A 27,213-nucleotide genomic window follows, 5' to 3' on the forward strand; every position below is an offset into this window, starting at 1 on the left:
TAGCTAACCCCTGTAAGCAGCATTAAGGGTCTCAGAGGCACACCGCTTTCACACTATAGACAGCCGTGACGAGGGCTGTACAATACAACAAGCACAATGCTCTTCCTAAAGGAAGTACTGTACATGTGCGCGCAGGAAATGGTGCATAAATGAAAAAATAAAGGAAGTTCTAAAAAAAAATGAAGTGATATGGAACTTAACCTTGCCAATTGTGAACGACATGATGCCACAACTGGGATACACATAATTACAGTGCCTATGTGCCATTCCAAAGGGGATGCTACAACATCCATCCATCCATCCATATTGAGATATCAAAAAGCTATGAAACACAGAAACTGCAGACAGCATCAGTAGAATGCCATGGCTTTCAAGCAGTCTCATGCTTTGCAGATAAAAGACTTAAAGGACAAGCTTGCACAACAGCTATATTTGATGCATTAACATGCACAAGATCAGACGACCGAAAATGCATTGTGAATTAAAATATTCAGACTTTTGCCAATTCGTTCGTATAATAATATGCCCCTTACAGTTGCAATTTAGTAACATATAGCTGAGATGTTGAAAAAGGAAGTCACAACACCGGAATTTTACTGATGTGATGATTTCATGCTTGCACACACAGGTGCGTGCGTATACTATGCATGTTTGCACACACACACCACACACATGCATCCTCACAGCCTTTTTACACTATACTGTTTTTGAAGGAGAGCACCACACTACGCATTATGCTTGTGACACAATTTTGCAACTCAAGAAAGTTTCATCAATGACAAACACAACCTGAGCACAGCATTTGCAAGAAATGAGGAACACTGGCAAGGATGAAGACGTTCTGTAGTGGTAAATGTAATTTAATAAATTAACGTCCCTGTCTGTGTTCATGCATCGCACTCCTGTTCACCTTCATCCAAAGAACTGTCACTCGCGCCATCTTCAAACGTGCTGACTGGCATCCGCGTCAGCTGCTGAGACCTCACTGCAGCCATGAGGGCTATGTTCCGTGGATTAGGCATGCACATTCCCTCGAAGGATGGTAGTGTGAACCCAGCGGCAGGGTCCACGGCATCTTTTGCAATTTCCTGCTTTGCCGATTCTCCAGCGTTGCTAAGCTGAAACTCCGGACTTTCGGAGCACTCGTCGCCCATGGCAGTCTTGTGCATTGGCGTCGTGCTCCTCGCCGTCGCCCCTTCTTCGAATGCAGGAGAGCAGTCGCCGACGTGGCCGTCATTCTCGGCGGGGCCCTCGGCTTCGGGCACTACAAACCCTAGCTTGTCAAATTGCCCTCCCTCGACTCCAGAACGCGCTAGTGCATTTTTTTCTCGCTCGCGGTGCTCCTTGGCCTTGATGACAAGCACGCTCTTCAGCTCCTTAAACACAACAGCAGAGGCTTCTTTGTGCTTCTTCTGCGAAGGAAACTGCAAGCAGAGATGTATTGGGTGCAAATTAAATGCACTTCTGTGCTATGCTTGGCATAGTAATGCACTAATTAAAATGTATTGTTGGGGCGGTATCAATGTGCTCTGTTGAGAGAGAACGATATTGCATTGAAAACTTTGTAACGTCGAGAGATCGGAGATGCAGCTACCTCTGCCAATGCACATGTCACTGCTCACCATAGGCATAATGCAAGTGTTGTCGAAGCTCCAGCTCACATCAAATTACTGCAGCCGAGTCCTGATGACTTCATTATAATGAAAGTTTACTATGTTCCAAATGGTTAGTCATGCATAAGCTGGAAACTTGAATGGTGAAGCTGTCGCTACAACTCGAGGGCTCTGGGATTACAATGGAATGGCCCCGCTCCGTGTGGTTCATCTAGGCCGAGAACAAGTTCCACCAGAATCGCATCATCTTGGAAGCTTGCAAGTATGAACTGCTTCTCAAAGCGCTTGCCTCACGAGCTCTGGCCAAGGTCCGTGACCGCAGGCTCAAGTCATGCTTTCGGCATTAATGCTTGCGACATGGTCCCCGAATAAACCCACATTATTTTTAACTGTGCAGAATGGCCTACCTGTACAATCTGAAGGCATCACAAGGCACATTCACAATTTTTTTTAAAGGATTCCAGACGACGGTGGTGTCCTTATGTGACCACTATTGGGAATATGATTACATTCGTGAGATTTTGTGCAACTTTACATTAGATGTGTCGAAGTATAAGACAGACATTGCTCCTGGCACTGTCTGAAGGTAGAAAGGTTAGCATAGTGCCAGGAATGCTATCAGCTGTACATATGATGAAGTGTCCTGTCCCCAGTCACGCAACACCTCGCGAAAATGATCACATCCCCGAAAATGATTGCTCGAGAATACAGCCGCAGATTAGTTGGTACTTCACAACTGCTTTTCTACAATGCAGATGACACATAGACACACTGCTGTTGTCTGCATGATTTCCTCATCCACGTGTTGTCTGGACGCACAGAAGCATGCACACCAGTGCACTAAATGCAAACTACTGCAGGACAGCGCTAACCAATCTAAAGGTCTGCCTTTCCCGAAAGCTTTTACAAGGGTCTTCTATGGGTATTTCTTAAAGGGGACCTAATGCACTTCTCTAACTAATCATAGAATGGCCTCACTATTAAAGGACGTTGTCTCGCAAATCTTATGTCGCAAAAATTGTTCGAATCCTTCAACTAAAAGTGGAGCTATTGCATCGACACTTGGCGTTCTCTCTCCTTTCATCTCAGTTTGCATGCTGGAAGCTACTACACAGTGAAGAAGCCAAGAGGGCAAAGCTCCGGCCAAAAGATGAGCGTCGCAGCCGCAGAAGTGCTCATCGCTACGCACCGTGGCGGCCGTGATAGATTACACTATGCAGCATGCTGCTGCCACCTCGGAGACCACAAGCAGCAGATGCAGCTACACACATTGCAACGATGATATTATTTTCCTGTCCTTTTGAGATCGCAGACCTCATATATATATTTCACCTACTTAACACTGAATTAACATGAAATCAGCCAATGGCTTTGGTAGGCCAGCTGCCTTCAATGATGCTGCATGACGACATTCTGGAAGCGAGAGGAAACGATTTTTACACTGCATTTGACAGTAGATTGTAAATTCCTTGCTGCATGCAATGCAGTAATATTTGGCTCACATGTGCATGGCAGCCTCTGCGGCAAATTGGCAACGTTTTCTTACTATGTTCAATAAGTGTTCCAGGGCCCCTTTTTAAACAGCCATCTCGTTGTTCTAACAACCCTTATTATTCCAGAGCTGTAAAGTTGCAGCAACAGCTTCAGCATTCCAGATTTCAGTTTACACATAACCAACCACTTGGTTCTTCAGCATGAGGATCGCTACCTATTGCTGTAGTTGGAATACGAGATGTTATTAGCTATCTATGTAAAAAATAAATCAGTCATGTGCTGCTCTCTTCAATTGTCAATCAACTCTGACTGCAGATGTGTAATTGACAGCCACCAGAATTTCCTTACATCATAGTCATCTCCTTCTTCAACATCACCAGGTTCAATTTTGTCTGGCAGCTGCGCTTCAAATACCTGGAATAAAGCAAAAGCATAAAAACATGTAACTACTCTAAGCAAAGAAAACAATCGTGCAGAATCGATGTAAGCAATGCTTCAATGAGCCGGCAAGGCAAGTTGGCGCATGACGATAAGAAAAGTGCAGTAGATTTTGGCGATGAGTGTGTCCTGCAACCCATAACATCTTGCCCATAACAATCATCAGCTGTACCTGTACTGGCATAGTAAAGGAAAGTTTTGTTCACGGGGCAATAATCATACAATGTGACAAACAGCATATGGCTGGGAACTATTAGCGCTCAAATACAGTTCTTGCAAACACAGCTCACACACACTCTGCTTGAAGCTTGAAAAATGCATTAAGAAGATCAGTAAACAGGTTGAGCTGGTACTGATTCATATTTTGAGGGTAGCGCTTTAACTGACACAGAACACAAGAAAGACACAATACGACTGACAAAGCGTTGGAACACACAAAAGAGCCCTTTGAACTAGAAATCACATTAGGAAGAATAGTAAACTGGGCAAAATGGTATTGGTTCCTATTTCCAAAATATGAACCAGTTCAAAATATGAACAAGCTTGAAAGCACGGCACCCACTCTTGCCAAACTTCTGTTCTACTATCCCGCAGGTTCTTCCATTTTGCGAAATGCACTGCGTGTTGTACTACTGAGAGTTTAGCTTAGGCCAAGAATGTGAATTATTCTATTCACAGACAAAATATCATTTTCATTACTGATGTGCACTTATACTGTATAGAATAACACTACGGGAGCCTTTAACAGTGTCGCTCTTCACCAGGTGATGGATGTTGTATAGGTTTTAGTACTGGAGGTTCCCTATTCAGTACGCGAATATGAATTCTCGGATGCACATTTTACTTACGTTGTCGGGTTTCTCTTCACGTTTCTGAAGGAGCAAATAAAATATGGGACACTGCGTAAGCCCAAGAACGTACAGGAGGTATGTGAACTGAAGATGATAAGGTTAATTAGTGACGTTCTACTGGAGACACACTCTGTCAACGTAAATGCGCTGATACACTGAACAGTTTGGAGCCCTCTCTTTAGTATTCCATAGATTCAGCATAGCTCTGTACAGCTAAACTCCTGAAAAGACAACCAGGTTCACATGGTCTCTTCAATTTCCTATTGAAAGGAGTCTACTGAAACATGGAGTATAAGAAAGACACTTGAAAGAAAGACAAGGGCTCTGTGACAGGCAATAGAAAAGACAGAAGTGCAGATTAAAGGGTAGAGTTTCATACTAAAGATGTCAGAAGTCTGGTACTGGAGCTTTCATATGCCACCGGCACACTACTTCATCCAGCATAGACAAGTTGGGTCGTACATGGACCTGTCCAAACTTTGTCCATTTCGTTTCGAACAGCTCTCTTGCGTCCCTGCCATTTGTTTTCCTTGCATGAATATTGCGTCCCTTGGCATTCAGTTTCTCTCAAAATACATACGCAGCTACGAGAGATGGCATGAGTGCTTCAATGCTAGCGCCACTGGACGGTGTGGGTAACTCGGGTACAAGATGAACTTGCTCTTTTTTCTCCTTCAGGTGTGGGACACTGGCGCATGTGGACCAAACGCATGCTCATCTGAATGCTGTACAGGACTGTCTTGCGCAAGGCTTCCTATTTGGCTTTGGAGAGTGGCACCAGCTTGGATGAACACTATCACATGGATGCATTTTTGTTCGCGGGATCGCACTCTCGAATAACTTAGGCGTTAGTGTCGGGAATGTTACCAAGAGTGCTTCAGACCCCACAAGATACATGACAGAACAAAGTAGTTGTGAACGAATAATGTTCCAACTGTTTTGCAACTAGGACATAACACAGCTGAACCACAAACAACAAATGAAACTGCAGTTTCCTTTTGCAGCAAAGCCATGCCAAATTGCAGAGGAATCCACATACTACTCATCATTCCCATGGTGGTTGAATGACTGTGGCCTCGGCATGTCCCTCAATCAATCTTTAACAGACTACTTGAGATTAAATTAAGAGAAAATACCAGAGTTGAGCAGGGCCGTGATTTCATACGATGCCTTTTCTGATGTCATGCCTTCACGTGCTTCTTCAGTGGTCAGAGTGATGCTCCACCCGTGTTACCAATGGAATCAGCCTATCGTGAACAGTGGATAATAAGAGTGACATAGTGTGTAAGGCATCGCTACATTATACCGGCCCCGCACATGTTTTGTGTCGAACAGATAACAGCTGATCTATTAATGTAACAGTATCTGGGCTAGAGGAAGGAAAGGAAGCTTCTTTCCATTGGAACTAATTCTTTTACTTAACAACAAAGGATACGGTTGACGGAGAGATGAGATAAGAAATTTGCAATCATAAGATGAGTTTGGGTGATGCAGAGCAGAAGTAAGTGAAGATCTCTCGAAGAAGCAGAGGCCTTCATCTTGCAGTGGGCTTGAATCAGTTGCTGATGACTGCGGTTGTAAACACAGGGACTAAATTTTCCAGCGACGTGATTGCCACGAGAAACGTGGTTGTGAGTGGAATGAATGCCCTGGATCAGGCATGCACACTTAAATCTAAGCAGATGGGGCGATCTCGTAGCCAGCACTGCAGTGGAGTGTCGTAGCCACTGTCATGCTTCACTTTGTGTGGCAATGAATGAAATGGATGCCAAACGCCCGAGACACAACGTGCCTAGTCGCCACGCACGTCAACATAAAAGGACTTGTCCGTCAGGTGTGTGTGATGCGATTATGCAGCAGTGCATATCCTATTCTGCTATGTCCTGTGTTCACCCCCTCTACGCCAGGGAGTGCTTTCTCTCTGAATTCCTCTGTGTGGGCTGGCAAGCATGCTGACAAGGCCCTCTACCAGGGAGCAAGAGAGAATGAGGTTGCCCAGATGGGGTAGGGTATAAGAAGGCCAGTGAGGCGCCACGGACACATCTTTTCTGCCCTTGCGTGCAGGAGCACGCACGCCGAACGTTGCTACACTTTTTGTCTTAGGGTGTACCATTCAGCCGTAAGGATATGTTAAACTTCTATTATTGTTTTTACATGACCTCGTCTTCCCTGCCGGACCATCTCCGATGGTCAACCTAGTTTGAGCTCCAAGTGAAGGTCGCCGAAACCCCGTCTCCGTAACAAGTGGTGGCAGACATAACAACACCCAGCCATGGTAGCAGATACAGTGACAAGGCTCTCACCTCATCCTCAATGACAGGAACGTCATCTTCGTTTATGACTACAACTGGCCCAGTGCTTGTCACAGGCGGTGGAAGCTCCAGGGTCGGGCTCTCACCGGGGAGTTTAGGTGCTGCGCATGAATTGAATATGCAATCAGTGTTCATCAAATTATATTAACTAGTTGGGCATTCTGCCAGATAATCATAAATTGTATATGAGGAACAATCTATTTCGTAGGCTAGGAGTTAATTTTGACCACCTGAGCTTTGTTTCATAAACATGCACCAAGGGTCTCATTGCATGGCTGCTTTTTTTCCCCCCTTCTACTCCCAGTGAAGTATGGTCCCGGCCATCGGGAATCGAGCCCGTGATTTTGTGTTAGGCAGCACAACGCCATAGTTGCTGAGTGAGCAGGTGTGTTACAGTCGGTCATTACCACAAAATTAAGCCTTTGAAACTAAGAGCAACAAATTTTGCTTTGGCTAAATTGGTTATAAACGAGTATATCATATGTACTAATGAAGATCTATGCAAAGCTGCAGGGCTGGTAATTGTTTAACTTACTTATTACTAGCCTCTAAACAGTGCCTGTGCAGACGCCATGGGAATTTGGTGGTTAGCGAATATGACGCCAACTTCAGAACGTGGTCTCCAAGGTTTTAAGCATACCGTGGGCGCTGTCCTAATCTCCGAGGTCATGCCTAGAAGCTACACTGTTTCTGAACTTCCCAGGTTCTGCATCATTTCTGACGAGTGGTAATACTGGCTTTCTTTAGTTTAGGTATCAAAATGTCTATTTCTTGCAGGCGTTTCGTGAAGCATCAGATTGCACTACTTCACACGTAAAATTTTGCAGGGAGGCAGCTTTACATTTACGCTATCTGAAATCCAGCTTGTTAAGCTGTCTAAAATTTCGCTGCAACTAGCCTTCCAGAAAAGAAGGAAGTTGACCAGTTATGGTCGCCATGACTTGTGTTGCTACCAACCTGATCTCTTGTCCAGCAGCATAAGCACCTCTTCAAGGCAGCTGCAGCTTGACGCAAGCTCTGCTTTGACTTCAGCCAGCAGGCACTCGAGATTGACTTCCAGTGACTCCATTTCGGCATCCTCCCCAATCGACTCAGTGATGCTTTCAACTGCCTGGGTGCTGCAACAATCGATTCGAATTGAGGTTTGATTCTTGGAACCCTAAGTCCAGCTATTAGTTTACTTTGTCAGTGCGCATAACCTACAGAGGACAGGTGCACAGCCGTGCAGAGGAAGGACTGACACCATGCCGCTACAACTGCAAAAGGGCTTCACGGGCCCCTATATTAAATTTGGTCCACTTTCCTTCTCAACTAGACAGTTCTCGGAGCGACAGCTGCTCTACGCAGCTTGATGTCTGCTATGACAACTCGCACAGTGGTGGCATCAAAAGGTTAGATTATGCACAATCCATATTAATTACAATTTACAGAACTCAGTGCCATAACATTACATAAAACATTTTAAATTCACTTTGTTGCATCCGATAATTTTTCACATCCATGTTTATTATACTGAGGTCCAAGTGTATTTGTTCGAACATGACAAAAGCTATCGAAATGTTAAAATGCAACGGTCAAACCCTGTAACGTGTACAGAAACGAGGCACAAATAGACCGTGACAGTGGGCCTCTTTGGAAGCTGCACTTCACGTTTATGGTGGCTACACAGAACAGAGATTATAGATGTGGAAAGGCAAGAACGGGATGCCCATTGCTTGTGGCATAGTCTGGCCACTGTGAATGGTAGCAAACTCTGCCATCTTAGTATCCTACTTTGATATGGGAGTCAAACACAAGTTGGTCTCCAGGCAACTTGCATAGCACACGGTTACATGCAGGCTGCATTGTGGCACTTCAAAAGATATCAAGTGACTTAATTAGGGCTTGCAACAACTTATTGTGGAGTGTTAAGTCAGGTTCTTGGGAAAATATTGTGCACGCAAGGGCAAGCTTGGTGTGAATAACAGACCGAGCCGCTAGTACACAAAATGCAATCTTTTCACACTACTCTCATAAGATTGATTAAGCTATATCTACAACGCATGCAAAGACACTCAGAAAAAGAAACATTGTTATAGCTGGCAGGAACATATAAGCAGGGAGCGATCAAAGCTGTACAGTTGCTCTAAATGTTTCTCTACTACGCCCATTAACAACGTGATAAGACATAGAGTCACAGTGATGTTATAACCACAGGTTCACCGGGAAAAATTTTGTTGGCCCAGATGACGGGGCAGTTGCTGAGGATGCGGCAGTGGATGAACCGCAGGGTCCCTTGTCGACGTTGGCCTCACTGTGACGCTTGGTAGTCGCAACCAGCACGATCGATGAACAGGTCCCAGCTGCGTTCTCCAGGAGACGTCAATAGGGCTGGTTGCTGGATCAATGCTTAGGAATGGTTGGCGCACGGGTCATAGCCACGCTCTTCGGGAAGCGTCGGTCGGGCTGGGGCGCAGGAGCAGCAGTCAAGAACGGTCAGCGGGACCCAGGTTGTAGGGCAGGCCCGGGTTCTCTCACCTGACCAGTCAGTTGGCTCCATCCACCAGGCTCAGGTCGACTATAGACCGTCGTCCGTGGACATCCCCGGAACAGTCTGTTCCCTTGGGAATAGCAGAGCTGCCTCCTGGCTCCACCTAGGCATGCTTTTCTTTCCTCCGCTCCATGAACTGGCACCGCCTCCTTGTCACCAGTCTTCCGAGCCTACCGCAGCTTACGCTCTCCTCTTCTTTGTCTTCTCCCTTTTTTTATTGCAGCCCCTATTTTTCCGGGCTGTGGCTTGTTCCTTCTTTGGCTTATGTTGCATTCGTCAAGGACGTCTCACAACACAAGTACAATGTCAAGCGCATATCACATGGAGAAAGTGCTTGGAAGAATTCAAGAAGGCTAAGCGGGACAAATGTTTGAGATCACTGCTTTGATATCTTTCAATTAGGGATGTTTGAATACTGAATGGTAGATTTCAAATCGAATACTGAATAGAATCAAGAAAAAAAAAAAAAAAGCTGAATATTCTAACCAGTAGTTGCGACAGCCATTTTTAATAAAACTAATTTATTCTGGGTGAACTTGTGCCCGTCAACTCAAGAGACCCAACACTCAAACAAAAATGTCCTCGAGCTTCGCTTCTTCGAACGTCATCCTCCTCCTCATCACCTCCTGTCACGTGCCAGTCATCTGGTTCTCGAGCACGAGCCGCCGGTCTGTCAGCACGTGGTGAGGTGGCACGCGCGGCCCAGTGCTGCCTTGCGGTGCCTTGCCAGACACTTGTGGTGTGGCAACTCTTTGGGACACAGAGGATGCGGCGCGCGTTTTTTTTTTCGTTCTTGTAATGCTGGCGATAATATCAAATATCAAGAATGTTTCTTACAAAATTTAATGCTTACAAATTTTAGGCAAGAAATATGATGCGGCACATGCTAGGGAGTCTCCTAGCACTGCATGACAAGAATGTAGCAAACTATCTTAAATACATAGAAATCAAAATATACAGTGAAGTCTGCCCTTATTAAAGGGAAATCCAAGTTAGTATTCTTGAACTGATTACGGCTCGATTCTTGTATGTGACGGTCTGGAAAATATTTTTTTTATCAATAGAATGTCTGTTGAATAGAATTCAACTGACTTTTTTTTTCTTCTGAAGCTAAAGAATTCGTGACATTCTACTGTACTGTATACTAATGAGGATCTCAGTTTAATATTGGGGATCCCTTTCCAGTTTTTCTTCCAATTACAGAAGAGCTAACCCAACTTTACGGCCGGTGGGCTAGCACAAGACCAATCCGAGTGACAGACGAAAGGACCATGCATCACATAACTCGATCACCTCTCTGTGTGTAGGCCCGCACTGATGTTAAAGAGCAGGTGCCATCTGTGCTATTACGTTGTCACGTTCAGCATGATTTGTCACACGTCAAAGATTCTGAAATCTGGAGGGTCACAGCAAGCTCGCGTGACACTGCCTCCATTTTCCTCGTTCATCAGTCGTCTGCGCAAGTGCGTGCAACTGAGACGTGACATTTTCACACAAGCCGTGTAAATCCAAAGCTAGCAATGTGATGGCTTGCTTGAAACTACAAAATGGAACTGATGTGCGTTTATGAATGGCGTCCGGAACGATAAGCCATTGCATGGTGTCTTGCAAACATGGTGGCCACAAGCAATTTTGTTGCCATTTTGTGCACTCGCTTTAATTTGTGAGGAGGTTTGTAGGCTTTCCAAGTATCCCACGGCTACTGTGGCTAGAGCTGCGTCGATTTGGTATGAAACCATTACTTTAGTCGCTAATGCCCAATAAAGCAGTGCTGATTATGCCTAACGGCCTACGCACTGTGTGACAAAAATTCGCCGCTAGTCGACGTGGTAACAGGCCTGAAGCTGTTGCGACATGCTTGCCACTAATACGTTCGTATAGGTGGCTCATCAGCGATTGCTACCGAGATCACGCATACGGATTAGGCTGACGGCTGTTGAAGCGGCCTGAAGTTCATCCCTGCATATAGTACAATGCCTTTCGGCAGCTAATTGGCCCAATCTTCACATGTGCGTTGACACTTTCCGAAACATGCTATGCGTTCGTTTCCGTTCCCTCTGTCCGTGCCGCATTATCACTTCGATTGGTGCTGTCGAACTGGGTGAACATTGTGCCAACAGAGGTGGCCCCGGCCGACACTGTGCCATTCTGCGAAATGCGGCACTCGGCCACGACCTGTACGTGCAATCCCCACATCGGGCAGACGTTGGGGAGCGCATGCAGTAGGGAGGCAGAGCTCACAGAGACAAAGTGTGTGCCTATATCAGCAGGGGCAGCCTGTCGGCATCACGCTCTGCACTCCTTTCGTGGCAAAAACAATGAAGTTAGGCTTTTGCATACGTGGCATGGAGCACAAGAGACAGATGCAACGTGCGACACTGTGCGGGTCTCTGCACTGAATACACCGAATAGACGAAAAATCGAATAGTAGATGTCTGATTCACAAATTGAATTATTTAAACATTCACTGTTCGATTTGATTCAGTGATATTAAAGTATTTTTACATCCCTACTCTTAAGGTCAGTAGTGTACAGGATGGTCGCTGGCCTTCGTAGGAGCTGTCAACGTATATTTCCGAGCAAGAGAAGGAGTTTGCATGCACGATGAGCAGGAGCATAATGTGCTCGGCGTATGGCACATTTGGCATGCAGCATTTCGCACCCACACTCAATAGTATTCTTGCAGCCAGAATGCACTTTAATAGACCAGTCTTTTAGTCAGACATTTGGCACATTCATTGCTGTCATATTGTTCTCTTACTGGTGCACTACCGACACAGCACCAAGCAATCATACAAAGTATCAGGACTACATGAAATGAATACAAACAGGTGACAGACTGGAGGGAAACAGATACAGCGAGTCACAGACAAAAATAAAATAAATAAATAAAAGAGATATGGAGAAGTAGACAGAGAGAAAAATAAGCACAGATATACATAAATTAGCATGGGCATGTAGAAAAAGAAACAAAAATAATATTGCTCAGTCTGCATCGCTAAGGCACAATGGGCTAGCTAGCACAGAGATACAAGGAGAATGAGATAAAGAGTTTACAGGTAGCAACGAACAGAGGAAGAATTAGATTGGATGACCATCAAATGATACCGAGGTGCAATGCTAATATATTTCAGCCATTCGGGTGTAACATGAGAACCTGTGAGTTTCTTGTGCTGGTTTAGTGTACATTCAACAAGGAGGCAAACTTACCGTTTCAAGGCTGCCTGCAAATGTAGCCCCAAGCTGTGAGCAGCCACGTGAAGCTCATGAGGGGCTGCCTGCAGCATCCTCAGTGGCCTACTCTCGAGCTCCTCCGTCATCTGGCTACTCTTGTAGAACTGGTACGCATTGCTGAGGTTCCTCAGCTGGGCTTGGATGCTGGCTCTGAGGTCGACGACGATTGTCTTCAGTGAGAGTGCATCAAAGATGCCTGGGAAAGTAGAGAAAAATCATGCCGGGTATAGTTTTTGATTGATCCAGACATGGGGATTGTAGGAAACACTGCTGCAATGTGCGTTAGAAGCTAATTGCAGAAAAATTGTGGCCAAGAAAGAAGTTTAAGTTGAGCGCAGAACAAACTGCGGCCAGCAAGCTGGGGTTTGCATCAGGGTACACTACGCGATGCGCAGGGAGATGTCCCAAGTCCGAACCCAAACTAGCTGTTTAGGGCCACACCTGTGCTGGTATTCTGCCTCTTCCTCTCTGTGATCCTGATGCTTTTTTCACAAAAACGGATCGCTCAGTGTGGGCAACTTGCATTCACGAATTCCCAAACAGCAGTACCCCGTCGGCGCAATGCTGGTCTTCCTCTTCTTCATTAATGCATAATATCCGTGGGGCTGTCCATTCTTGTCACCCAATGCCAAATTCCTACAGGTTTAATGTGACAAAGCAACACTGGGGCTTTGAGAGACGCTGTGCTGAAGGACTGCAAATTAATCTTGACTGTACAGGGAACACGAGCCATCACAACAGGTGCCATGTGTGGAGTAAGGATGGCCCTCAGTTGAGGTATTGCGCTCAAACAGGAATGGAGTAGTAGTATTGGTACAGGTATAACTTCCTTAACAAATGCAGAGAAATGCAACTTGAGCAGACATTGCTTGAAGATGTACAAACAGGAAGTTGTGCAACATCTGTTGCCAAAATTCCACTGAAACCAGCTAAATTAAACCTCACTTCAGTTAACCCAAGTCAGTGGAAAAGTCAGTTGAACAAACACTTTCCATGACACTCGCACATGCATGGGTGGTCTAGAGAGGGTGCACATAGTGATAACAGAGCACCCATCACTCTGTGCAAAAGAACGGCATTATAAACCTGCAAATGTGGTTGCAATGTCTATCATTAGTTCATGCTATATTCATGATGCTATTTCTTTCTTTTTTGGCTTTTTTTTTGCTTTTTTTTCAGAGTCGTCAAAATTCTTTCTCATCTTACATCTGTGGTCATGTTATGCTCATGTAAATAAAGTACTGTTCATCGTGTAACTCGCAGTGACAGGAGTATAGATCTTTTGGCCCAGCTGATTTGATAACAGTTATTGGATCCATTGCACTTTAGTGACGCAGACACGAAGGAAAAACAAGCCTGGCCTTTCTTTTTCTTGTCTGTTTCGCTTAAACGCCATGGTCCCAGAGAGTATGATAAAGGTGGGTGTGATGCCACAAGACCTGACACACAACCCACTTGCCAGAGTGGATTTGATTTCAGAGTGTAGATGGATGAGAGCTCTGCAGACTCTAAAGTTCTTTTAGTATCACAGCGTATTAGTACTAGCCAACTGCAATGCTACAACAAGCCTTTGCACTTCACGCACACCTCTGCCTGAAGATTCCATGAATAGCAAGACATATCTACTTAGTTTACTATGTCTCTTACACTGAATTCACAAACAGAGGAAATGGTGAAATCATCTCCAAGGTAATAAAGGGTCTGTGTACCTCTGTGAGCAATGGTAAAGTAATGTCTCTACCTGGCGCTTAATGTTTGTTTACACTGTTTTGGAGGTAACAAGGTCTTGGGATGTGATTTTTCGCTCGAATCAACTTTCACTCCACTGAAATACTCACTGATATTTCCCGATTTCGTTCAAGCGAAGTTTTTGCAGTATAGGTACAACATGCATTTAAATCAAGTAGTATGCTTTCAGTAAGCTATACCAATGCAAATATATATCTTTTGCCAGTCCTTGAAATGCATCATCAACTTCAATGGCAGAAGACTCAGCTGCGGCCCGATATAGTCAAAATACTCACAGCTTTTCTTTATTCCAGGCATCAAACTGAGGGACAACCTCCGGAGAAACTCTGAGTGTTGGATATGCATCAGATACAGCATTGCCTGCATAGTTAGACAAGGTTTCACAGTTTTGTAAGCTGTGTCTATTCAACAGTTTTTATGTACAACAAACCATTCCCGAGAACACAAGTAATTTAAATGCCACACAATTTGCATCACACAATGATACGCTGACAGTATCAATAAACTGTGCATTGTTGGTCAGCATAGGCAATGTTTCCCCAGATTCGTGAACTTGGAAGTTCAGCCACTGAATCCTCGGATTAAGTTCTATTTTCAACAAAACAGTTTAGTAGACAGAGTCAGTTAAATTGTAGGCACATGCTCATTCAAAAATGAGTGCTACCGTATTATGATCACACAACAATACGCTAACGATATCAATAAAATAAGCATTGTTTGTAATGTGGACATTTCCGTATCTTTATAAGCTTGAAGCAGAGTCAGTGTATCCTTCTACTAACTACTATCAGTGATGAACTGCTGCAGCAGATGTTAGTTGTTTGAATTGTACGATATGTACTAATTAATTCAGAGATATACCTGCCTCTGAATAACCTGTGAATGTTAAAATTTGTAAATATCCTACAACACCTCAAATGGGGATTGCATGCATTGTTGTTTTAATGTACAAAACGTTTCTTGTCACAACAGCATGTGTATTGTAGACTGTTTTACATTAGTTTCCACTTTATTCACAGCATTTCTGAATTTTTCTTTTTTTTTTTCTGTTTTGCATGCACAATGTACTCGTACATAATCATTCTCTACATATCTGTAACATGAAAAAAGGCCTACTAGCGATCTAACACACGAATCCTGTGTGACCTTTTTGTATATGTATATCTATCTGCGTGATCTGTGTGCATATGTATGCATCTCATACATGTTATCTGATGTATTAGAAGTAACTTTTTTTTTCCTTCCTCGGCTGTACATGTAGTACGACTGCAATTTTCATATAATGTGCACCTTATCGTATACTTTATTGTACACATAAACGCTGTATGAAGTGAATGGGGGCAGGGGCCCAGTTAGGCTGTTGTTTCAGCCTTTAGTCTCTGTCTCCGCAGGAAATGCCCTAAAATAAATTGATTTTATTTGATTGATTTGATATAAAGTTTGGCCGGACCAAACACCTTTTGTGCGAGGATACATACACACATTATCAATAATGAGTTACCTTTAGATCCAGCAAATAAGCAGCAGCAAACTTGGAAGATCTCTAACCGACAAGCAACGCACTGATATTTAGATTACGGTTATTTTTTACAGCGACGTTGTTGTTTCCAATTTCACTTGCTTCAGGAACTTTTCTGAACAGGCTCGCTCACGGCAAATGCCCTTATTGTGTCCTTTCACAGTCAGATCAGAACACTACCAATGGTATGGACTAAGACCAATGAGGGATACATTTCAAAAACAGAACTTATTTTTCGTGAAGCTTGAGGAAACACTAGCAAAATCACAGAATGACCCCAAATCTGTAAACCTTACAGAAAATTCAGAACAGTTGGCAGGTATGATAATGAACGTTATGTTAGTTCCATTTAATGTAGAATGACAGAAAGGTGAGCAAGTTTGCAAGGACTCATGGTTTGAAAAGTTAGTTGCTGAAAACGCACACAAGTGGAGTGGAAAGGACAACACAATGTTGTTGTTTGTGTTGTCTTTTTCGTTTGTCTCGCATCCCCTGTGTTAGAATTCTACACTTCACTTTTCAAACCATCAATTCGTTAACCAATAGTGGCATAGAAAACTCATAGTTAACCAACTGAAAAAGTTGTTTATGCCGAGCTAGAAGGAGTAAAACTCTAGTGGTGCCACATTACCTTGAGAGCCGAAAGAGAAAAATTTTCGGTTCCTTCTTCAAGGGCTTTGCCGAGTGGGGCAAAAAGCTCTTTGCTGACATCTTCAGGGGCTGTGCATGCCAGGTAGATGGTGCTCACGTCGAGTTCACCTTCAAGTGGAACAGTGTACTGATAACATGGTTAAGGTTTACGAGGCCACATTGCAGCTGCATGCATCTGGTATATTTATACAGCCAAGCCATTGAGGAAATTGCTCTTCCAAAGTAAAGAGATGGCTGGGAGTAATGCAATGATTCTATTCCAATCCTGTTTGTTCTTGCGCACTTTTAGTGCTCCGAGTAGTGGTCTGCCTTGGTTATTACCAGGATTGGCTGAATGTGATAAGTGGATTATTAGAAAGAAACGGAATGAGCAAAATCAATGCTTGCACATGCTGGCCCAGGTGCTATGCTGGTGCCTTGAAACACGGGGGACAGTGGGGCTGGCATAAGCCTGTCTGGGCACTGATGGAACCCATAAAGGCTGCTGCAAAACCCAAACTTCACTGTGTCAGTGACAGTGTCTAAGAAGCACTTCCTAGCTGCATTTTTAATGAAGTTGTCACTGTCAGCGTAAGAACCAGGAGACTCTGTGATGTCACTCTCTGCTTCAAGTAGAGGAAAGGCTTTTGGTGTAGTTTTCAGTTCTTTGTGTAGAAAAGTGGTAGGCTAAGAACTGCACACGAGAACGAAAACACTTTCACAGTGCTGCAAATCCTCCATTTATTTTACGTCTCGTGAAAAAAAGTGTTTGGCCAATGTGGCACAGCAATTTGAGCAGCAGCAACAGTTGCTGCAAGATGCCACGCAGAAAGCAAGCTCTTGCGCGACAGCTCTGAGGCCACACTTGGATGTATATGACGAGCCTGTGCAAACAAACATGGGCACAAGCCTGAACTGACCTGGAAGTCTAAGTGTTCAATCAGCTCGGCCTGCGAACCGGGTTGCAGAAATCTGACTATTCTTACTCTAGGGCCAGGACTGGCCCAAAGTGCCCTCATGCTGGATAGGTTGGGTACGTGTGAAGTGGTGACATGCAGGTTGTTCACATGCTTCTGCGAGTTTTAAATGCCAGCGATACTGCACTTAGCACTTCCGAGTCTTACAGCTCATTGCATTGCACTATGTATTTTTGCCACAAATTCAGAATTGGTGCGAAACTGCAAATTTATTCATAACCATGGAGTACCAGTAGTGAGTAACATCAGGACAAGCCACAGAAAGATTTCACCAAAAGGATATGACTCAATGGCTTCTAAGGTTGCACTTTTCCCGATGAGGAAGAGCTCTCGGGTCCACAGGAACACAGACCTCCGCAGCTCGGGGCACTGTCTTTGAGGATCCAAGTTCGGCATGAGCATGTTCATCTCGATTCGGTGAACAGGGACATTGTGAGAAGCCCTAGAACAAAGTCAGGTAATGTTGTTATGCAAATTCTGCTTAAAACAAAGCTGCCATAGACATGCAAGTGCTGTTCATGCCACATAAATGAGTCGGGGTTACTCCTCAACATACAGTTTTGGTGCAAGAAAGAGTGGGTATGCATTGTGTCCACCGTAGAATACTATAAAGTTTCTCCCCCGCAAAACTGGTCCTAAAAATGTCCAGCACAAATGTCTTCATATACTCTAGTGCCGGATTACTCATTTGTATGTCAATTAAGATGGGAAGATGGAGATTTGAAGTGATCAAGTGCAGTTGAAAAAGGAATGTTGCTGCAGCCAACATTTCAACAAGGGGACTTATCTTCGTCATCCTGACAAAAAATACCCTTGTTCAGACACTGTTGATGACTTGTATGCCATGTGACAGACAATAAGAAGTGGCAAATATTGTGAACCATCGTCCCCTGAAAGGTCTATATGTAGAAAGCATTATATAGTAATTACATAATAGGAAAGCGATATCTCCACGGTGCGGGCACACAGTGCAAGTCATGAACGGTGCTAAGAAATTTTTCTGCAGTCATGGGCTGTGGCTTTCACTCTTAAATGAGCATAAAGGTTTATTATAAGGCAAACACAAAATGTCGACCGATTGATTGAGTTTGGCATCCTAAAAGAACACCTCATCCTAAAGAATGCCGGTAGCTGCGCTAGCCCGTACCGAGATGGCATGAACATAGAAAAGCAAGTGCTACCCGTACTCTTTTTTTGATGTTCCTGTTGTCCCAGTTTGAGCTGTTATGAATTCTTCAATGTATTTGGTTTATAAAGGACACTACAGTGAAGGGCTCTAGATTAATTTTGACCAGCTGGGCTTCTTCGAAGTGCACCCAACTCTCAGTGCACAAGCATTTTTTTTTCACTCTGCCCCTACTAAAGGAACACTGACATGACATTTTCAACTTGTCATTGCTTTCTGTCAAATGAAACTCCAAGCCCTCTAAACCATAGAAAAAAATACTGGCCAGTGTAAGAGCACCCTAAATAACTTACTATAATACATGTTTCTATGAAATGAACCCGTTTCAGTTTCAGTACCCAGGAGGTAGATGGTAGATGCGAATGCAACCAAGACTAACGTGCACAGCGCTTATTTATTTTTTATGAGTAACATCATCATACCTAGCTGTGTTTCAAGCAGACTTTGTTCTGCGTCGAGACGTCGCAATAGTGCCAATGACACCAGGTCTGGTATACGGAGAACAATTTAAATATCAAGTTGAGATATCTTAAGTGTTTCCCAACCTTCGTACTTGCCAAGTGCCATCCTTACACACAAGAGAAGCATGTGACAGATTTATACCCACAACTTTAAAAATATGTATCAGTGCTCTTCAAAGTGCAGTCACTGAAGCCAAAAATCATTTGGTAAATATAATGGCCAAGGGCTCACAAGGTAAATCCACGGGCCACCACTTCTGCTTCCTGGATAATCTGCAGGCACTTCCTGATCATTACTTGCGTTTCTTGCATCGTGGACAGCAGGTCATGGATATTTGCTCTGTACTGACGCAAGAGACAGTACTTCACAATGATCATTCCGGCAGCCAGCAGCAATGCGCAGGCCACGATTCCCACCAGCAGGCTCTCAGTATGGCTTTGCTGTTCTGCAGACAGGCACCTCGCGACAAGGCACACGACGACAGCAGCAACAATGCTGTAGGTGCTGCAGAGGGAAGGAGAAAAGCCGCAGTGATAAATTTATGAAAATGAAGTTTTACAGATCTACGGCAACTCTACACTTTTTGGACACGGTTAAGAAAATGTTTGCTTTCTACAGACAATGGTGCCGTGAGCACACGAATCAGACATTATTCTGCTGCACACAGCAGGAAGCTCATAATCTCACACAAAAGATCGCTCACTCTTTCCTGAAGCTTTAGAGGCCCTCTCTATCACGTCCCGCACACGACGTTGTGGAGCACAAGGAGGACGCTGTCTGGGCGAGAGCAGTGTCAGAATAAGAGGCCGCTGTCTTTTTATCACTGCTGCATGGGGATACTGTTGTTAAGCCACTGAGTGCTTGAGGCATGCATCAGCTGCCGGCTGTGGCCATGTGGCTGCAGTTAGAATGTCACACACCTGTGACAGCCTATGCAGACCAGCCACAGGGGGATTGTCCATCATCATGAGTTACTGCCAAGCGAAAGCTTGAGCACACACGCACACTTTTCCAATTTTTTGGTAAACAGAGACGCTGCAGTTGGTAATGTGTCCCGCCCATACTGACACCACTCCATTAGTGCCCTTCGTTATCGCCCTGGCATCACTGTCAGGCACGAACCTTGAAGGGTTACTTAGAAAAGCATCACAGAAAGAAGGGAAAACGAGAGAGGAGCAACAGGCAGGCTACTGCTATTGACGCTGTCCCGGCAAAGAGGAAACATTGTATTGAGGAGAAAAGGGAAACAAACATTGCACTCTTTATATCTCTGTTACTATTAGGTCCTTTTCAAAACTTTCTGCAGGAATATATTTTTTGAAAGGCATCGCATTGACTCCAGCGCGTGTTGAGTTTTAAAGAAAAAGGGTTGCAGGCCTCCTTTATCTGTCCACAGCATTGCTACGATGGGACCCACACCCTAGAAAATGAACAAAATAAAGAAGGCCACTGTTATGAAATGCAGTAAACCTACAATTAATAGCATGACCATGTTTTTAAAATTAGGCACTTTCCTTACAAAATTTGCATCCCATAGCGGTAGCCTTCCATCTATGCAACAACGAGTAGAGACTTTGCCAGCTGGTGGCACCACTAAGGAACAGTACATGTAAGACATACATCATCATCATCATCATCATCATCATCATCATCATCATCATCATCAGCCTGGTTACGCCCACTGCAGGGCAAAGGCCTCTCCCATACTTCTCCAGCAACCCCGGTCATGTACTAATTGTGGCCATGCCGTCCCTGCAAACTTCTTAATCTCATCAGCCCACCTAACTTTCTGCCGCCCCCTGCTACGCTTCCCTTCCCTTGGGATCCAGTCCGTAACCCTTAATGACCATCGGTTATCTTCCCTCCTCATTACACGTCCTGCCCATGCCCATTTCTTTTTCTTGATTTCAACTAAGATGTCATTAACTCGCGTTTGTTCCCTCACCCAATCTGCTCTTTTCTTATCCCTTAACGTTACACCTATCATTCTTCTTTCCATAGCTCGTTGTGTCGTCCTCAATTTGAGTAGAACCCTTTTAGTAAGCCTCCAGGTTTCTGCCCCGTAGGTGAGTACTGGTAAGACACAGCTATTATATACTTTTCTCTTGAGGGATAATGGCAACCTGCTGTTCATGATTTGGGAATGCCTGCCAAACGCACCCCAGCCCATTCTTATTCTTCTGATTATTTCCGTCTCATGATCCGGATCCGCCGTCACTACCTGCCCTAAGTAGATGTATTCCCTTACGACTTCCAGTGCCTCGCTGCCTATTGTAAATTGCTATTGTAAAAGCAGCATTTCATTTGCAAGTGGTCTTGTGCACGTAGTGACTCGGCATGTTACTGTTTTTGTAAATCTCGATAACAATCTTTGGTGTTAATAATAATTAAAAAAAAAGGTTATTCCGCTAAAAGTGAACTAAGACAAAGAATGTGAAAAACTCACTATCCAATAAAATCCTACTTAGGCCTCTAAATGGGCTAATCAAATATGCTAGATCCACAAAAGAAATCCACTAAAATGGATACTGATGCCTCACTACAAGACTTATTGCTACCCTTTGAGCAAACAAGGCAAATTTCCTGTCCAAGAGTGGCTTTAGGTTGTAAACTGTGATTAGTATTCCTATGCTTATTTTATTACTGCTTAAAGATTAAAAGAAATGTACTTACGTGAAGCTGCCTTGGAAATTTTCTTTTTTTACACTCAAATCTTTGGCTTCAAGAAGATTTCTCAGAAACCGCTGGTCTTCCTCATCAAGGCATGGACTTCCCAGAACGCTTTCTAAGAAAGGTTCTCCATCCTGAAAGATGGACAATGAAAAATATAGTGCAAGCTTTTGCTGGATCAAGCTTGGTACTTTAAAAAAAATTTCTTTTACATGGTGTCTCTACTGTGGTTAGTTATGCTGTTGCTTATGTAACAGCAAGCATGGGTTTATGCAGGCAAAAGTATGTGTTGCTCAATACTGCTGTTGCTTATGCCCTTGATCACCTAATGTTCTAAAGAAATTACTTCTTGTTCATTGCTGTATAAACCTTGTTTACACTACTACCTGTTTTTCTCACACAATACAGTCAAACCTCAATACGATGAACACGGATACAATAAATTATCAGAAATCACCAAATATATTTAAAATGTCTTTTGCTGATATCAGTATGCAACGTATATATGCTTATGACAAATAATGCATAAAATGAAAGTATATTTTTGTGTGGGACGTGTCAATTTTTTGACCTGTTACTGTGTGGTGTATAATATGGGACGTTTTTATTTAGACCATGCAAAAATTTTAAAAAATCACCTGTGGCCGATAGCGTAATCAAAATCCTTGAGCTGCATTAGTTGAAACGGCGGACATTACTCCCACAAGTAATTGAAATGTGCAGTCAACCAATTAACAAGCTTTTACTAACTAATGTTCTAATTAATGACCTTGTGGCACATATTGCAATTTACAAATTGTAGCCAGTCGGCTTGCAAGTCATGTACACTTAGAACGACTTCTAAAGATCACACGGGTTTTGAGATATGCACCGTGAAACTTGCAGTAAAAATGCACTATCGTTCCACTTACTTTTTTGACTAAGCACCATTTTATGCATTGGAGCACTAAATTAACTGGAATGCCCATGCATTTTGTCACACTTTAAGAATTAATATCTCGAAACAGACGCTGTCCTGAAAATTTCTTCCAAGTGCATACGCCTTGAGAGCTCACTAGCTATGATTAGCAAACTGAAACATAAACGGTAAAGGAATTGAATAAACACACAATTGATGTCGTTTTGTCAACTAGTCAATTCTGCATTGCGATTTCTCTTGCAAGTAATGTCTACCTCTTTCAGTAATCCAATCTCAATGACTAGAATTATGTTATCTGCCAAGGCAATATTTAAAAATTCTGTATAGTCTAAAGAAATGCACGAGCTATATGATATACATAGAAAGACTTCTTCTAGCGTACCAGAATTGAAAAGAAAATTCGGCAGACACTAAAGACTGCTTACGTGTGGGAATGATAAAGCATTATACCATTTGTAGACCTCTGAACGTCACCAATGCACTCATTTTATACACTCATGACATGGCGCCACCTCCTCCGCACCGTCACATGCGCTGCCCAATGACACACGCACTAGTCAACGAGATGGCTGCAACGTGACGTGTGCAATCAGGCATGTACTAGACACACCTTTAGTAAGCCATGGCCGTCGAGCAGCCATGGCTTGAGGAAGTGTGCTCGTCTCGCACCCCAGAGGCCCGGGTTCGATTTCCACCCAGTCCGAAATGTACCAAACTTTCTTTTCAAAGCCCCTAATTTACTTTGTTTACAGGAACCTCTCTGAGAGATGTGACAATAGGCCGAGCATTTTTTGACGTGTTTTTACTGTGTGCGGTGTCGGCCATTTTTTGTCATGGCGCGGTTTTGCCAAGAGCACTGCCAACATAAACACCTAAGGCTTTCGGCTTAAAAACAATCCTGCATATTCACCTGAAATCTATGTTCTTTCAAGCAATGAAATACATAGCGAGTTTAGCACAGAAAATAATGCGAGAGTTATTTTTCCCTTGAAGTATGTATGGAGGCAGCTCATCATACAACATGCAAGGACTTCGTAAATAAACAGGTTACTTCCTCAATTTAACACTTGAAATCAATGCACAAAAAAATATCAAGGCGTTTAGCCTTTATTAGCCAACTGTGACGTTTCGATGAAGAAATACATTTGGGTGGTTATGAGAGGCAAGCATTAATTATTGTACGATACATGATAAAGCATGCAGTTATATGCAGTTATGGGTTATATTGTGAAGGACAGTAGAGATATGTTGCCTCCCAAAAGAACAAATTTGGCAGTCAAATTTATTGTTTGCCTGAGCTATACTTTTTCTTAGGACCAATACTGGTGCAGAATAGTTAAAGTGAAAATGCCAGCAGGGTTTACGATGAAGATAGTGTGGGCCCTACCATGTTCCAGGAGCTAATAACAATAGAAGTAACAAATAACTCTCGAAAGAAGAGGAAGAACGTTTATTTTTTGGCTTGCGCTGAACTCGTAAAGAATTAACATAAAGCAGAAGTCTATAAATTATCGAGCCTAATTATTGAAGGTATGAATTAGTCAATAAAGGGCGACATCATTAAAATGTAATGAGACTGGTACTAGATGGAGTTGCAAGAAACGTGCTCCATCTCTTAAAGGAATGTGTCAAGCTTTTTTTCAATGGTTCTGAGATTTTTTGCTAGTTTTCTGCAATTCTCTTCTTCAGGGGGTGACAGAAGCGGGTGAAAAATTGGTGCTCTTTAAACTGCTCTTTTCTTTGTGTTGTGATTTCTCCTCTCTGGTCCCGAAACGTCAGGAACTTTTTAACCTTTGGTAGAGCAGTCTTACTTCTAATATTGCCCAACCAGCCAGACAGAAGTCTGTCGAAGATGTTCACTTTTAAATATCTTTTTGCATGGTCATGAAGTATAACCGCAAATGCATGGCGTATCATATATCATACACGGCAATTTTAGCTCATAAATTTGCAATCAAGCTTTTCTTTAGAAATGAGCAGGTCGGTTTAGGGATATTTGGCCCAAACAAAGGCATGTCTAATTTTTTCACAACAAAATAATAATTTATGCAGTAAGAAGTTAACAGTTTGATTGTATTTGCTTCCAATAAGTTTTCATGTATTTATCTCATTATTTTAAACTTCTGCTGCAACCATACATTCATCTATATCTTCTAACGTATGTTCTAATGGCAAATGCGATTAAGAGTTTATACTTTGCCACTTCTTTTGGTATTGTCACACTCTGCATTCTATTTAGTAAAATAAGATCTAAATCAACTTGAACTCTATCATGGACAAATCCTTTTCACTTTGCAATAATGTTTACCCACCTCTTCTGTCACCTCTTGGTTTCAACAGCTTTCTAGTCAGTGTCCTTCCATTTTTCGTTAGGGGGTACCAATTTGTCCCGACTTAAAGGGACACTAAAGTGAAAAATGATTTCTTCTGCACCAGTAAATTACAGTTCCACAACACCAAAAACACCACTCTTACAACGATAAGACATTTGGTAAGCCAGAAAAGGCGCAAGAACGAAATACGGGTGGCGACGCCTACGTATGTTCCCGCACCTGGGGGCTGTGACGTCTTGGATTTTGATGGCATCTTCTAGGGCCTACTAATTATATATAGCGGTACACATTGAATACCTTGTGTTCTAAAGGAACCAGATATTACGCATGGCAAGTTTCGGGAACCTTTATTCAGCCAACGTGGCCCAAATGCGAAAACACACTTTGGAAACCCTAACGTCATGCTGACGTACCGGCGCTGGGGTTTCGGCGCGAAATTGAAATGCTGATACTTGAACCTTCATTTTCTCATCTAATAATCAAACTATTTTTTTTAAATGACTGCCTGCAGGGTTCTCAAACAATGCTTCATTAGTCTAAACTGATTTATTGTTTCGCTTTAGTGTCCCTTTAAAGAACATGTAGGCATTTTATTTTTATATTCAATTAATATATCAAATAAGCAAACATGTCTGGTACTAAGGCTTTTTCTGCTTTTCTTTTTGTATAGGGACACTCTTACTTTTGCATGATGTGGCACAACAGCCGCATTCGAGCGACAAGAGTTTTGCCCACTGACTAAGTCAATCAACAACCACTGGAAGTGATATCCCTGAATGTGATCAACCAACAATAGCACACCTGCATGCAGTCAAGCAAAGCAACTAGCCTTGCTCATTTTCGGCAAGAAAAGCAAAAGGAACTGTAGCCAACATGAGTACAACCAGGGTTGAAGGACCCTGGTACAACTCATCCTTGGTGACACCAGTAAAAACTGGTAGTGCTAGTACAGCATGGACTTTGTAGCCAAGAAGATAATGAAGTTGAAGAGTAGGCAATACTTACAAAGTTATGAAATGAGTGTAGCACTGCAGACTTGGCTTTGCACAGCCCACTTGAAAAAAGAGCGAGCACGTTTGGCTGAAAGAGAGATGATGCAGTATGTACATGTCTATCCAGCTGAGTGAGAGCTAAAGATGCTCTCATATTGGAGTGTGGTGATTAACATGTTGTACTGCTGCTTACCATACGAACTTATCGAGTTTTAAGACAATAAATTGCTGCTGTCATGGCAGGCCTTCTTACAGAATAAAGTACAGGAAAACGCATATGCTGCACGTACATGACATTGGCCTGATCTCGACTGACAGCACTCGAAACATACAATGCTCAATTTTGAAAAATAAGACCATGTTCACACGGGGAACTTACGATCTTGATTGGGCTCAATCACGATCGGAAGTATCCGTGTGTCTGAGGTCTAACACACAGACAAAACACCGCCTTGTTTGATGCTACCTTCCCCAGAATCATGAGGTGTCCGGATAATGGGCATTTTATTAAGACAGACTTTTTCGGTGCTAAAGATGTTGCTCCGTACGCCGCGAGTAGAGGCGTCGTTATGAATTTAGAGGATGGAGAAGCCACAGCGGCAAATCACATAATTGCTAGCGTACCATAAAGGAGAGAATCTTGGAACGAGGCAGACGACATGCTTTCTCCAAGGTTGGACGTCGATCATCAGAGGTCTGCGCGAATGCAACATCCGTGTCGGGAAGCTCGAAGCCGGCCTCGGTGAGGTGAACGTACAACGGCGAATTCTGAAACACAGTGATTGTGATCGATCACGGTCCACACGAAACAGCAGCACTCGTTCTGAGTCAAACTTCGATAATCCAAACAAAACGCGGGCGAAAACGTCTGTGTTTGCAACCGCGCAGTGTTTGAGAATCGCGATCGTGTTCCGCGAACGAACTGAAACTCTCATTGGCATGTTTGACAGGACCAGGATCAACTTTACCGGCAGTATCACGCCGTCGTCGTCGGAATCCATCTTCACTTAGCATTCGCTGGAGTCAGCTTTCATGTTTATATTCTTCTAAATTTGGAAACACTTGCGAAATCGAGACTTTAAACGTGAAGTGAAACACGAAAGCCGTTGATGCCGATGCGCCCATGCTTCTGATCGGCAAGGTAACAATCAGAAACAGTTGAGGCTGTTTTGAACAGCTTTGAAATGAAACTAGAGTGCTTAGTTATTTTTATCTCTACGTTTTCACTCGAAATTGATTCCCATAGAAGCTTCTCGAATGCTCTCGAACACGGTCCTCTCGGATGTGCTCCAGTGCGAAACTGC

General features: G+C 43.4%; 1 protein-coding gene across 2 annotated transcripts; it reads right to left on the reverse strand.

Annotated features, from left to right (window-relative positions):
• Positions 1 to 585: 585 nt before the first annotated feature.
• Positions 586 to 27,164, reverse strand: LOC142585355 (vezatin-like). 2 transcript variants are annotated; one of them, XM_075696066.1, is made up of 14 exons: positions 26,878 to 27,164; positions 26,534 to 26,677; positions 25,923 to 25,997; positions 21,669 to 21,799; positions 19,227 to 19,499; positions 17,631 to 17,789; positions 16,372 to 16,513; positions 14,497 to 14,581; positions 12,449 to 12,668; positions 7,666 to 7,826; positions 6,700 to 6,809; positions 4,394 to 4,417; positions 3,456 to 3,521; positions 586 to 1,424 (listed from the first exon to the last, which is right to left on the reverse strand). In XM_075696066.1, the coding sequence occupies exons 1-14, from the start codon at positions 26,908 to 26,910 to the stop codon at positions 888 to 890; spliced, it is 2,160 nt and encodes a 719-aa protein (XP_075552181.1). In that variant the 5' UTR covers positions 26,911 to 27,164; the 3' UTR covers positions 586 to 887. The 2 variants fall into 2 exon arrangements, with proteins under 2 accessions (XP_075552181.1, XP_075552182.1); XM_075696067.1 differs by lacking the exon at positions 4,394 to 4,417 and having other exon boundaries at positions 26,878 to 27,163.
• Between the last annotated feature and the right edge of the window lie 49 nt (positions 27,165 to 27,213).

The sequence above is a fragment of the Dermacentor variabilis genome, chromosome 6, assembly GCF_050947875.1.
Source record: "Dermacentor variabilis isolate Ectoservices chromosome 6, ASM5094787v1, whole genome shotgun sequence".
Classification (NCBI taxonomy): Eukaryota; Metazoa; Arthropoda; class Arachnida; order Ixodida; family Ixodidae; genus Dermacentor; species Dermacentor variabilis.